This window comes from Hydra vulgaris, chromosome 12, assembly GCF_038396675.1.
Source record: "Hydra vulgaris chromosome 12, alternate assembly HydraT2T_AEP".
Taxonomy (NCBI): Eukaryota; Metazoa; Cnidaria; class Hydrozoa; order Anthoathecata; family Hydridae; genus Hydra; species Hydra vulgaris.
In genome coordinates this window covers 8,118,578-8,132,111 of record NC_088931.1, presented here as the reverse complement: position 1 = coordinate 8,132,111, position 13,534 = coordinate 8,118,578, and the positions used below count along the sequence as shown (strand labels likewise).

The window sequence follows — 13,534 nt, the reverse complement described above, 5'->3', positions numbered from 1 at the left end:
GTGTTTAGTGGTGGGAAGAGAGTTTTAGTGAGGAGAAGAGTGGGTGAAAGATACCACAGCAGTTGCATTAATGCTACTGTGAAGCACGGAGGTGGGTCTATCATGGTTTGGGGTTGCATGTCATGGTCTGGGATAGGTCAATTGTACCGCTGTGTAGGTGCAATGAACCAGGACCAGTACATTGGAGTCCTAAGAGATCACATGCTCCTTTCAGCTGGTGCTTTATTTGGCAGAAAAGGTGAGTTTGTCTTTCAGCAGGACAACGCACCCTGTCACAAAGCTAAGCGGGTATGTGATTTCTTAACCTCCAAACATGTACGAGTCTTGGAGTGGCCACCTCAGAGTCCTGACCTCAATCCCATTAAACATCTGTGGGAGACCATCTTCCGAAAGCTGCAGGTATCCAAACCCATTGGTTTGGAAGATTTGTGGAAGTGTTTGAATGAAGCGTGGGAAAGCATCACCCCAGAAACCTTACATTCATTGGTCGAGTCCATGCCACGGCGTATCATGGATGTCCTCAAAGCCAAAGGCGGTCATACAAAGTATTAAACATATCATTATTTTTATTTTTAAGACATTTATATTTCATGTTGCTAACATTTAGGACAGTTATTAGTGTTTTTTAAATAAAATTTATATGTGTAAATAGTAAAAAAGTATTCTTTTTCAGTTGGGTGCATGACTTTTTGCCGCCAATGTATATATACATATATATATATATACATATATATATATATACATATATATATACATACATATATATATATATATATATATATATATATATATATATATATATATATATATATATATATATATATATATATATATATATATATATATATATATATATATATATATATATATATATATATATATATATACATGTATACAGTAGAATCATGTAAACTCGGACTCTGAACGGGTATATATATTTTGTTATATCGAGTTAAGCGAAGCTTTTGGTCAGTATAGAGAATTCAGGGGAATCAAAAATTTGTCCAACTTTGTAAAATTCAGAGTTATGCAAGGTCCGAGTTAACGGTATTCTACTGAATATTGTTTATATAATCATTATTATTTTAGCCGAATCAAGCAGCAGTTATCACAAATTCACGACTAGGGGCTATTTCATCTTTTCCACTTTATTCAGGACCACCTCCAAATAATTATAGTATACTTGCATGGTTAACCTGTTTGTTTTGCTGTTGGCCATTAGGTCTTTGGGCTGTTGTTAAATCAATAGAGGTTTATAAAATTGTTTTGTGATATTTTTTTCTATTTTATAATTAATACGTCAAATATATGTTAATGTCAATGTTTAAGGACAGCAATGCAACTTTTTGATTTTACTTTAGGTCAATACTGCTATTGCTGAAGGAAATCTCAGTAGGGCTAAATTTGCTTCTGATATTGCAAAATGGTATGGTTTTAGGTCCTTATGTGTGGGGATTATGTTTCATGGAGTATGGATTCTATTTCTAATATTGTATTTAACAGTTTTTTTGCCGAAATCTAAACGTTTTTTCGACCATTTGTAATTTTAAGTTAATGATAGACCAATAGTATTTATTAGTTAAGAAGTTATTAATTACCTTATGGATTCATAACTCAAATTTTTTTTATTTTACTGATTTGGATGAGTATTAAGTTATACCTAATATTATTTTATTTATATAGGGTACATCATAGATTATGCATTCATCACATTCATTAAGTCTTGCTAATCAAATGCACTTATATATGTATATAAAATTTTTGCTTTTAATTTTATATATAAACAATAATTAATTGTGTGTGTGTGTGTGTGTGTGTGTGTGTGTGTGTGTGTGTGTGTGTGTGTGTCTGTCTGTGTGGGTGTGTGTATATATATATATATATACATACAAACATATATATTCATATATATATATATATATATACTCTTACCTATATATATATATATATATATATATATATATATATATATATATATATGTATATATATATATATATATATATATATATATATATATATATATATATATGTATATATATATATATATATATATATATATATATATATATATATATATATATATATATATATATATATATATATATATATATATATATATATATATATATAGACACTATTATTATTATTATAATTGTTATTATTAATATTATTGTTATTATTATTATTATTATTAATTATGTAACATTTTTTCTTTGTAAAAAAAAATATTTAATTTTAATAGTATGCATAGAAAAATATTATTATCGAAACTTTTATAGTTTGTTTTATCAATGTGAATAAAAAATTTAACGCTTACAAAAACCGCTGTTTTTGTCTACTGTATTGTGGCTATAATATATAGAAGGGGTAGTGTAAATTATCAAGTTGTATTACCCCCAATGGCAGTAATACAGTGGCAGGAAATGCTTGATAGTTTTTTTAAATTAAAAAAGTACTTTTGAATCCAAATATTAACTCCTTGACTCTGGTTGGTTTAGAGTCATGGAGTTGGCCCCTATTAATAACTCCATGATACATGTTGGCTATGAAGTTTGTGCTATGTGGCAACAGTTCTTATTCAGATGTAAAAAAAAAAGTTTTAATTCAGTTACTGCATCAGGTATTAAAAAAATATGTTTTGACCTTTATTTGCCTTGTTGAAATTCATTATTCATTTACTATATATTCGGGTCCTCGGTAAGGCAAACACGGTTTCGCGTTTAATTTACTTTTAATCAGGAAATCTTCAAAGCTTTTGAAATTACCAGCTAGTTTGCAAATCAACTATTTTTAAGAAAGAAAAAAAAAGGTATAATAAAACTTTTAACTGTTGAAAAGACTTTAACGTGGCTCATATAGAAAAAAAATTTTAATTGAATAAATTGCAAAGGTTCTTATATATTTTATTGTATTTTTGATGATATAAGAAACTCAAATTTCATTAAAAAAACTGTAAATAAATTATATTTTAGGCAACTTTCAACAAAATCAGAGTTAAAAAACGCAAAATTGAAAAAATTCAAAACAAAGTTTCTTGATTAATTTTGGTTTAAACTCAAAAACCTTTTGGTTATAGCTTCATTACATTATTATCATTCATTTCTACTAAAAGAATGAAAAAATAATTAAAATATCAAAAACGGGATACAATACTTAAAAAAATCACAAATTTATACATGATAAAAAACAGTTGTTGTGCTATAAAAATTGATAAAACTATTCTTACTTGATCATTTTTAGTACATCTGAAGTCTTAATGATTTAGGAACATACACTAAAAATTTCAGCTAAAAAGCTTTTTTTAATCTCGAGATATCATGTTTTGAAGTTCAGAAAAAGAATAAAATTAAAAAGTTATGAAAACAATGACCAAAGTTTCCGATAAATAGAAATTATTAGCAAAAAAATGGAACTGACCAATAAAAAAGTTTAATTAAAGTAATATTATTAAGTATTTTATGCAAAATGTATATATTTTCTGAAAGAATTATAAATTTTGAGTCAAATGGTGTATTAAAAAAAAATTAGGATTTTTTTTTTAATTGAGTATATTTTCTATATGAGCCACCTTAATATTGCATAGAGAACACGCAAATAAAAAGTCATAAACATTATTGACACCATTGCAAAAGTTACCAATTAACTTCCTGTAAGAGATAGCTAACATGGTAATGCGGTAGTGGTGTAGTGGTAGAGCGCTTGCTACATTAGCGAGAGGTTCCGACTTCGATCCCCACCACGTCCCTGGTAGCACCGCGCTCAACTTGTTTCTCCGCGCAGCGGCCTTGTTCGTCAAGGTTCGTGTTTCGGAGTTATAGAGTTAAGAGAGGGTTATAACCACAATTAAGTAGCCTCCTCGTCTGTAGTGGCAAAACATGGCAACTAATTCTTATGCAGGTGAGATATATTTTTATCAGGAGTTGCAGCATTAGTTATTTAAAGATTCGAAAATGGTCAGTAATAGAGAGCCTATATGTTCATCTGAGTATATAGGCTCTCTCAGAGAGCGTCTGCTTTCTGACTTAAATGTCCGCGCGGACATACATATGATCGTATTTGATTGGATGTATTATTTTCATGTTTTTAGATGCCATGTTTTCAATTTCTATGGTTTTATAAAATTACTCAACAATTTAAAAACAAAACATTTTTGCTATTAGAGTTTTTCAAAATAAAATCTTACAATTAACCTAAATGATTAAAACAAGAATATAAAAAAAATTGCTTTATAAAAAGCTTTTGTTCAATGTTTGATCAGAAACGTTCATGATCAATTGTCAGTAACAAGCTCGTACTAAGGAGTTGTTACATTAACTTAATATCATGGCCAAGCTAATCGAACTTTATTTTTTATGCTTAGAGGATAAATTACGAGATGAAAGTAAACTGTTGCAATTTATTATACTGGAAGTTCTCCCGGTGGGAAATCGGTTAGTGAATAACTAGCTTTAATTGTAACAATAAAGACAGCGATTTTGCCACGAGGATCGCGAGCTTTTTTAAGTTAGCGAAAAGCTATCGATATGTGTAAAGATAAAGACAACGATTTGGCTACAAGGACAACTAGCTCAATAAGCTAAAGACCCACTGGCTATTGCAGTTAGCTTCATATTGTAATAAAATGTAAAAAATTATGATATGTGGCTATTAACTAGCTACAGATTTGTAGATATCTTGTAGCTAGTTACGATATGTAGCTAGCAACACATTGCTACAAAATCGCAAAGTTTAAAGTTCATTTACTCTTATATTTTTAATAGATTCAACACAAAAAATCGAATTTTTAAAGATGTTAAAGACATTAGGAAAAAATAAAATAAGTAAAAAAATCGCTTGAAAATCGCTCTAAAGCTAGCTAGTCGCTACCTCATTTTGCACCGGACTGTTTATAAAGATATTTTAAACAGTATCATCCTAACTATAATAAATTACACTGAAAAATTAGTATTAAAAATAAATAATGTTACTTCTAATATAAGTCATTAACCTATCAAAGTAAGACCTTTTTACATTATCCGTCCTAAAAATTATAATATTTGCAGTTTAACTATACATCCATGTGACCCAACTTTACTAATGAAGGAAGTTATCATTTGTACGCGAGTACAAATATGGTTTCTATAATAAAAACCTTATTTGTACGCAAAAATGTTCAAATATTTCAACTTTTCAAAGTCATTAATATAGCAGCGTAGCGCTGAGGATGTAGAACTAGTCTTCTTTCAAGGCGCTTCTTTTAGCGAATGTGCCACATTTATTGAAAAATATAGTAACTTATTTAACAAAACATTTTTTATTATCAGTTGAGATTCAAAAATAATATTTTAATAGATTCCTCACAACTGCATGTTTTTTCAAAATTATTATTATTATTTTTGTTCTAATTCACCTCCCCAAGGAGGCCACCACAGTCAAGAAGGCTACTTTAGTAATAAATCCAATCTTTTCCTATTCTATAACTCAGAAACATGAAGTCCGAGGAAACAAGTTGAGCGCGGTTGTACCAGGGACGTGGTGGGGATCAAACTCCGAACTTCTCGCTTATAAGATGAGCGCTCTACTTCTATACCACACTAACATAATGGTAACTCAATAGGCACGTAACGTCCTTGTACGTCCATCGGACGTATCGTTTAGGTCCATTCCTCTAAGTTCAAATTTGTACGTCTTCGGACGTCCATTGGACGTCTGCATACAAAAGATTTTTACTTTCTTCTCCATGTGCTACTTTTACGTATGCAAGAATGTAAAGTATTTTTAAATGGTTAAAAAGTTTAAATGTTGTCAATTTTAATGCTAAAAAACTTTAATATTTAGTTATAGTTATCGAATATTAACTTATAGTTAAACTATATAGCTATAAAATAATATCTTTTTATTTGAAATTATAAATTTAATTAACAAATGTGCACTATAAACTGTAATCAAATAGGCAAAATATTTTTCTCTCAAAAAGTTTATTTTCTGAGCTTATGAGTCTTTATCTAACTTAAGATTGAAATCAATAAATTCGAACTTCTTTATACTAATAATAGAACTACATTTCTTTGTTTTTCAATATAAGTAAGCAATATAAGTTTATTAGATATTTTATACGCACACACACGCGCACACACACACTAATAAACTAATAAACAGCGGTGACGCTAGGCAAATTGTGGACGTCGGCAAAATTAGCTTTGCGAGGCCCCTTTATGTAAAAAAAAATTAATATAAAACAAGCTTGATTTATCCGATTCTCCGGGCTTGAACTTTTATTGAGCACTATATTTTATTGAAAGTTATAAACACAATTTAGAGCTGTTATTGTTAAATATTTTAAATATATTTATTTTACACTTAATTTTGATATAGGCACTCACATTTATTTGTTCTTAATATTTAAATATTAGGTTTCATTATAAGTTTAAAAATTTAGATTGAAAAATTTAGGAGGAGCATATAAGTATATAATATGTATTTATATGTTATGAATTAATAACAATAGTTACACGAACAAACACAAATTAAAAAAGGTTTTCAGCTTTTAGCCTCGCTGAACCTTTTTAAAATTGTGTCATAACACCCGCTGCTATTTCAACTTCAATGGACAAAATGGATAAAGCAGATAGTCTTTCTTGGCTCATCGTGCTTCTTAAGTAGATCATAATCAGTTTTAACTTTGATAAGTTTCTCTTAGAAGAAGCTGTACTTACTGGAATTGTAAGCATGATTCTGATTGCCATGTAAAGTTTTGGATATATTTCTTCAAAATTATTTTCTAAAATGTGCTGTATAAGCTGCTTTACATCATTTATATTTTCTAGGAAAGTGAATTTTAAAATTTGCAGTTCTTCATAAAGTTCAAAAGGATCTATGTCGCTGTTTTCATCTTCTTGAAGTATTATACCTAAATTATTACAAAGCTTGAGCAGGTCCTCTCTTGGCAAAAAATTCAAATAATTGATATCGTAAATAAAACCAAAACGGTCAAAATATTCATTAAGCGCTTTGAATTGACATTAAGTGCCAAAAATGACTGCGTTTATCATTATGTTGAAAACGTTTCTTTGTACTATTTCAGCAGACTGTACAGGTTCATCCATGTGTTCATAACCAAACATTCGTTTTTTTTGTGCTTTTCTTTTATCTTTAAATTGTGACTCAATTTCGTAAGCGCTTTTTTCCACAAACAATCGAGCATTTGCAGCGCTTTTCTCAAATCCAGTATCACGGAATTCTTGAATCCTCGGACAAAATGCACGTAAAGTATCAAAAGCGACTTTTCAGTTTACTAGAATCGATTGCTATAGTTACTTATATTATTTACATGTAATAAAATCTCACACGTGTTTAGCAAAAATAAATTCGAAACTTAATTTCGTGTCTCTGAAAGAGTTTTTAGTGTTAGTTTCAATTTAGTTTTTGTAAGTTCCCACCGCTTGCTTGACTTTTAGAGCACATAGAGTACATAGATTTTATTAAAAAAGCCAAAAAATTTTTTAGCTGTTGTAGAAGAATTAGCTGCATCTATTAAAAGTAAATTCTAGCTATGAAATCCGCACGGTGTGAAGAATTCTCGTGGATTAATGTTGAGTATTCTTGTTCTGACTCCTTTATTAATACCTACCATATTGGCGTCATTATCATATCCCTGTCGCCGACAAATTTGTATATTCAGACCAATTCTTTCTAGTTCTTGTAATTTGGAGTTTGCTAAATACTCTCCGGTAGTTTCCGTAACGGCAATAAAACCAACAAAATATTCCTCGATCGCTCCAGTTGAGGAATTGCGAATCCTTAATATTATTGACATTTATTCAATACGACTTGCATCTCTGGTGCAATCGAGCAAAAAGCTTTTGCTTGTTTAAGGGTATAATTTCATCATTAACTGTTTCAGACATCAATGTAGTTAATTATTTTGAATGTCGTGGGTCAAATAATTTTGAGCATTTTTTGAGATAATTTTTCATTAATTTGTTGCAAGTGCTCCTTTAGCGTCAGATCATATTTGGATAACAACTTAAATAAGTTTATAAAGTTACGTCTGTTTCTGCTATTGTCCAGGTTAAGTTATTCGTGATAACCTCTAAATACCAGATTGTGTGAGGCTAGAAAGTTTATACAAATAATTTTGAGATTTTCTAATTAATCCCTTGTTTTCATCATCTATCGTTTTTCCGTTTTTGATTACTTTATAAAGTTCTATCCATTTAATCATGCACTCCATGTGTCCTTGATTTTTTTCATTTCAATACAAAATTTTCCAGATCTTTCCAGTCACAACATCACCATCTGAGTCTGTGTATGCAAAAAAAGTCAAGGAAAGCAATAAACTTTATCTTTTGACAAGGAATAAACTAACTATCTGTGGTGTTGAGTTTCGCCTTTTAATCAGTTTTCTTGTAAAATTTAGAAAAATATCTGTTATTTACGTCTTTGGGCTAACTTTCATCAAATTTCCCTATATTTTGATGGCGATGATTTTAATTAAGTCATAAAGCTGAGAGTCAATTATTGGAAATGTCCATTTTCCCGCATCTAAGTTGATAAATGAATCGCTCAAATGGATTGCTTGCTCTTGATTCACCGAGTCACAAATTTTATCACTTGCCAAATCTTTATTGTGTTCAAACTCTTGGGTCACAGTTGATACATTTGACTCTGAAGCTGGTTCTACCAAAGATCTGCCAAAGTTTGTATGCGAAAATGGTTGTTAAATAAAGTTTTCATTTCGAAGATAATATTTGTTTTGTTTTTTTATGTGAGTATATATTATAAAAAGGATAAGGGGAAGTGTTAGTTTTACATTCATACATAAAACAAAGAATAATATACACAATAAGTTAATATAAATTAAGAATATTCATTTTAAGTAAAAGAGGCCTGGAATGAGTAAAACAGTCTTTTAAGTTTATAAGACGTGCAATATGCTTCTGTTGACGATAAAGAAGTTCTAGTGTACTTTTATTTACACCACCCCATGCAGGATTAGCATAACTAGTATGGCAATGAATAAATGAGAAATATAATTGAATTAAAGTATAATTATTTAAAAAAGGTCTTGATTTATATAGCATTCCTATACTTCTAGCAATTTTATTGTTTAAACTGTTAAAATAATTTTTCCATGTGAAGTTTTCATAAATGTAAACACCCAAGAAGTTAGTAACTTTAGCTCTCTTTATTTCAGTATTATCAATATACAAGGAAGGTAGAGTTGGGTGGGGTAATATGGATTGTTGGGGTAATACGGATATATTCAATAAGTATCCATGGAGTAAGTTATCTATACATAATTCTAAAAATTGAAAATACCAACAGTTTCTACATATAATTGGCTTCTTTTTTTGCGTTAACAACGTTTTTGTTTGATTTACATGAATAGTTAATATGCAAAACATTTTTGTTTTGAATAGTTAATATGTAAAACAATGTCGTTTTGAAAAAAGTATAAAAAACATATTTTAAAACTTTTGTCTGCAGACTTCAGTAATATTACTTATGGAAGTTTAATGATGTATGTTTATTAGTTGGACCATGATGTAACAATATGCAAAATTTAATTTATAAGTTCTCTAACCCATATTGATAAATAAAGAAAAATCTAAAATGAGGCTAAATGGATATACAGGTAAAATAATAGTTGGGTAAAATGGATATATATAAAATCCTACTAACATTATAGTGTTTTATTACAAAATCATAAGCTAAATGACATTTAAATATACACTTATGCTCACTTTTGCTTTTTAATATAGTATTATACATTTTTCAGTTACATAAAATAGTTTTAAATAATGCTTCTGAACTATTTACATTAGGATTATAGTTTAAATTTGTTTTCCCTGAATGGCTAGGATGAAATTTCTCTAAACTCCCATCTAAATGTTTTATGTTATATTTTTCTATTCCTCTTTACTTTATAATTAAATTATAGACTTTATATAGTTAAAGCTTGTTATAAAATATTTTAGATAAAAGACTGAAATAAATTATTATGTCTCGTGAATACCAACGCAAGACTATTGGTACATATGATCACAAATTAATGACTGCCATACAGTTTATTAAGGAAAGAGAGTCAGTATACAGTGTATCAAAGTCTTCTGAAATTCCTTATGGGACATTATACAGACGATCCCATGATCAAATCCAAAGGAATGACAAAAGAATTGGAAGCGGTTGTGGGTTTGTTTTAAATAATACTGAGGAAAATCTTATAATTGAAGCCCTGATGTACTTAGCTGATAAGGGTTTTCCACAAGATAGAGAAGATATCAAACTGATGGTTAAATCCTATAAAACATTTACTGGCAAAAAACTTCATTCAAAGATGAAAAGCCAAAGAAAGACTAGTGCATGTGTTTTGAAAAAAGATGGAATGTAGGTTTTGGAAAAAGAAAACCTGAACTTTTGACAAAAGCAATAGCTAATGATCTTTCTTTAAAAACATTGACAAATTTTTTTGAGTTATATGAGAAGACATTAAACGATAATAATTTATTTGATAGACCACATTGCATATTTAGTTTAGATGAAACAGGTTTACGCACAAATCCTACAGCAGGACAAATCTTTGTTCGTAAAACATCAAAAACAGTCTATTATGTTGTTCCATCATGTGGTAAATCAATGTATACTGTACTGTTTTGTGGGTCAGCAAATGGTCAGTGTCTACCTCCCTTTGTCGTCTACAAAGCCATCCACCTTTATGATGCATGGTGTCAAAATGGACCAGAAAATGCAATGTATGTTGTAACAAAATCCGGTTGGAGGGTGGACTATATTTTTGAAAGTTGGATTGACAGGTTTATTATACATGTAAAGGATTATGCAAAGCCTGTGTTGCTGCTGTGCGATAGACACAGCAGCCATATAAATTATTTTACTGTTAAAAAGGCTCTGTACAATCATAAAATTTTACTTTGCTTACCTCCGAACACAAGTCACGCATTACAACCTCTTGATGTTGGTGTTTTTGCTCCATTGAAATCCCATTGGAAGAAAATCCTTAAAAATTGGGTAAGTGAATTGGGTAAGTTGATAAAAGCACAAGGAAGCAGATGAGTCTACCAAAAAATAAAATGTTGTAAAAAACCTGCAGAGAGCAATCGATTCCGTACTTACACTTAGCCCAAGTCAACCTACACTGACAGCACTTGCAAATTCAAAAAAACGCAGAGTACGTGTCCAGACCAAAAAAAGAGAAATTTTAACAGCGCAAGATGTTGTTGCAAGGTTACAAGAAAAAGAAAAGAATAAAGCTGAAAAGAAGGCTGTATCAGTAAGTAAAAGAAAACTGCTAGACATAACCAATATAGTTTGACTTTTTAAATACGTGAAAAGCAATAAGTGTGATATACGTATCAAATATAATATGAATATCCGTATTACCCACCAGTGGGGTAATTTGGATATTTGAAAAGTGTTGTTAAAAAAGGATTAGTAAGTTGGTTATTTAAAATATACTTATGTTTTACTTATTGTGATTTTATTGTATACACCCTGAATATAAAGAAAAATAACATAAGTTTTTATGGTGGTTATTAACTAAAAGAAAAAATTATATTAGAAAAAAATATATCTAAAATTCTATCCATATTACCCCTCCACCCTATATTCGAAAGAAGATTTTTTTTTGAAGCTGGGTAAAAGAGGATTCATTTAGTTTTTTTGATATTTATTGATATTTTGTTTGACTTAAACCAGTTAGAAATATCAATGATTTCACTATTCATTTTGTTGAGTAATGTTGGTAAGTTATTGTCAGTTAAAAAAAAAGCATAAATTAAAAAAAGCAAAGGTTCTAGTATGGATCCTTGTGGAACTCCGCATGATTATTTAATAAATTTGATGATGAGCTTGAATCTATTTTAACAAAATGTTTCCAATTTTTTAAATAGTTTTTTAATAATAATGACACATTCCTTGTAATTCCATAGAGTTGTAGTTTTTTAAAAAGAATTTCGTGATCAATAGTGTCAAAAGCTTTTGATAAGTCTATGAAGATGCCTATAGTATATTGTGGTTTTTCAAATAAATTTGCTATACTTCTAGTAAGTTGAAGTATTGCATGTTCAGCAGATTTATTTTTTTTGAATCCTAATTGGTTGTCGAATAATGTTTTAATTATAGTTAGAACTCTTTTCAAAACTTTTGAAAAACAGAGAGAACTGAAATTCGGCGATAGTTATTGAGTTTAGTTAGTTCATCTCCTTTAAAGATTGGAGTAACTCTAGCTATTTTTAGAGCATCTGGAAATATTGCTTGTTTAATTGAGTAACTAAAAATTTTAAAAATAATATTTTTAATGATGTCATAGGAACCTATAACTATATTTCCATTGACATCGTCTAATCATTTTGTAGACCAATTCAAATTCTTTAAAAGTTGTTTCAAAAATATTTAGAGAAGAGTTTAAAGGAGAGGGAGTGTCACTTGCTAAATTAGTGACAATAGGGATATTTTTAGCTAAGTTAGGTCCAACTGATACGAAATATTTATTTTGCTTGCTATTCTAATAGGATCATTTAAGAGTATATAAAAATAAATGATCCTATTATTTTAATAGGATCATTTATTTTTCAAATAAAAAGGTGGAGTAATTTTATTTAAGGTTTTTTCTTAGATTTTTAAATTGTTTTGCATAAGTTTTATAAAGTGATTTATTTTTAAATTATTTTAAATTTTAGGTATTTAATAAACAGTTTTTGTTTTACTTTCTAGGATTTTCATAAATCTTTTATAATCCATGGTGATTTTATATTTTTATTTGTTTTCTCATTTTGGAAAATTTATATCGTAAATTTCATAAAATATTTTAAAAGATGAGTTGTACATATTGTTTGGTTCAGTAGTACTAATAAGCGTGGTCCCCGGCATATAGTCGAGAGGTCAGATTTTTTGAGTGGTGTTAGTGGGATGTTGTAATTACTCATTGAATGTCTTGTTTCATATTTATGATTAATTCGAGTAAAACTTTTAAAAAAATATTTTGGAATTATTTCGTTTTGAATTTTAAACATGAATAACAAGTTATGGTATATATTTAGTTTGTATACATTTAGAGCATTTATTTCCTTGAGTAACGGCTCGGCACTTTAGTATCTACTTGCGCCCAAAACTAATCTACTTGCTTGCTTTTGTTTTGTATAAATAATTTTTAGAAAAAATAAATGATTGTTTGCCCAGGCAATATTAAAATAGTTAATATGACTATGTATAAATGAAAAGTATAAATTTTTTAAACATAAATTATTTAAAAGATGTTTTGTCTTGTACATAATCCCCAGGGTCTTTGAAACTTTGTTCTCGACTAGCTTTATTTGGCTTTTCCAATTTAAATGTTCATCGAAAATTATTCCTAGTATTTTCATTGAAAAAACTCTTTCTATTTTAATATTGTTAATTGTTAGTTCAGGTAATTTGAGTGGAAGGTTCTTGGATTTAGATGACTTAGCAAACAAAATATATTTCGTTTTTTCAATATTTAATGAAAGTTTATTTGCTTCAAACCACTCATTAAGATATATTAATTCTGTGTTTACA

The 13,534-nt window shown here is 28.9% G+C and overlaps 3 protein-coding genes across 3 annotated transcripts in view; 2 read left to right on the top strand and 1 right to left on the bottom strand.

Moving 5' to 3' along the window:
* The window catches only part of LOC136087837 (proline-rich transmembrane protein 1-like), a 37,558-nt gene extending 35,677 nt beyond the window's left edge, over positions 1 to 1,881 (top strand). Inside the window, exons 3-4 of the mRNA XM_065811423.1 lie at positions 1,090 to 1,251; positions 1,362 to 1,881. Of these exons, the coding sequence (XP_065667495.1) occupies positions 1,090 to 1,251; positions 1,362 to 1,544 (345 nt within the window). The 3' untranslated portion in view covers positions 1,545 to 1,881. The remainder of the gene's footprint in view (positions 1 to 1,089; positions 1,252 to 1,361) is intronic.
* Positions 1,882 to 6,546: 4,665 nt separating this feature from the next.
* Positions 6,547 to 7,796, bottom strand: LOC136087927 (uncharacterized). The gene is made up of 3 exons (XM_065811556.1): positions 7,607 to 7,796; positions 7,070 to 7,262; positions 6,547 to 6,922 (listed from the first exon to the last, which is right to left on the bottom strand). The coding sequence occupies exons 1-3, from the start codon at positions 7,794 to 7,796 to the stop codon at positions 6,547 to 6,549; spliced, it is 759 nt and encodes a 252-aa protein (XP_065667628.1).
* Positions 7,797 to 9,983: 2,187 nt separating this feature from the next.
* LOC136087926 (uncharacterized) lies at positions 9,984 to 11,312 on the top strand. The gene is made up of 3 exons (XM_065811555.1): positions 9,984 to 10,369; positions 10,498 to 11,008; positions 11,091 to 11,312. The coding sequence occupies exons 1-3, from the start codon at positions 9,984 to 9,986 to the stop codon at positions 11,310 to 11,312; spliced, it is 1,119 nt and encodes a 372-aa protein (XP_065667627.1).
* The last annotated feature ends 2,222 nt before the right edge of the window (positions 11,313 to 13,534 follow it).

Coding starts and splice junctions, on each gene's coding strand:
- LOC136087927 (XM_065811556.1), bottom strand. CDS start 7,796: ATGTCAATAATATTAAGGATTCGCAATTCCTCAACTGGAGCGATCGAG. Junction 7,263..7,606: donor TAATGACGCCAATATGGTAG/GTATTAATAAAG, acceptor TAAACTGAAAAG/TCGCTTTTGATACTTTACGT. Junction 6,923..7,069: donor CACATGGATGAACCTGTACA/GTCTGCTGAAAT, acceptor TTTTTTGCCAAG/AGAGGACCTGCTCAAGCTTT.
- LOC136087926 (XM_065811555.1), top strand. CDS start 9,984: ATGTCTCGTGAATACCAACGCAAGACTATTGGTACATATGATCACAAA. Junction 10,370..10,497: donor GTTTTGAAAAAAGATGGAAT/GTAGGTTTTGGA, acceptor TTTATTTGATAG/ACCACATTGCATATTTAGTT. Junction 11,009..11,090: donor AGAAAATCCTTAAAAATTGG/GTAAGTGAATTG, acceptor AAAAACCTGCAG/AGAGCAATCGATTCCGTACT.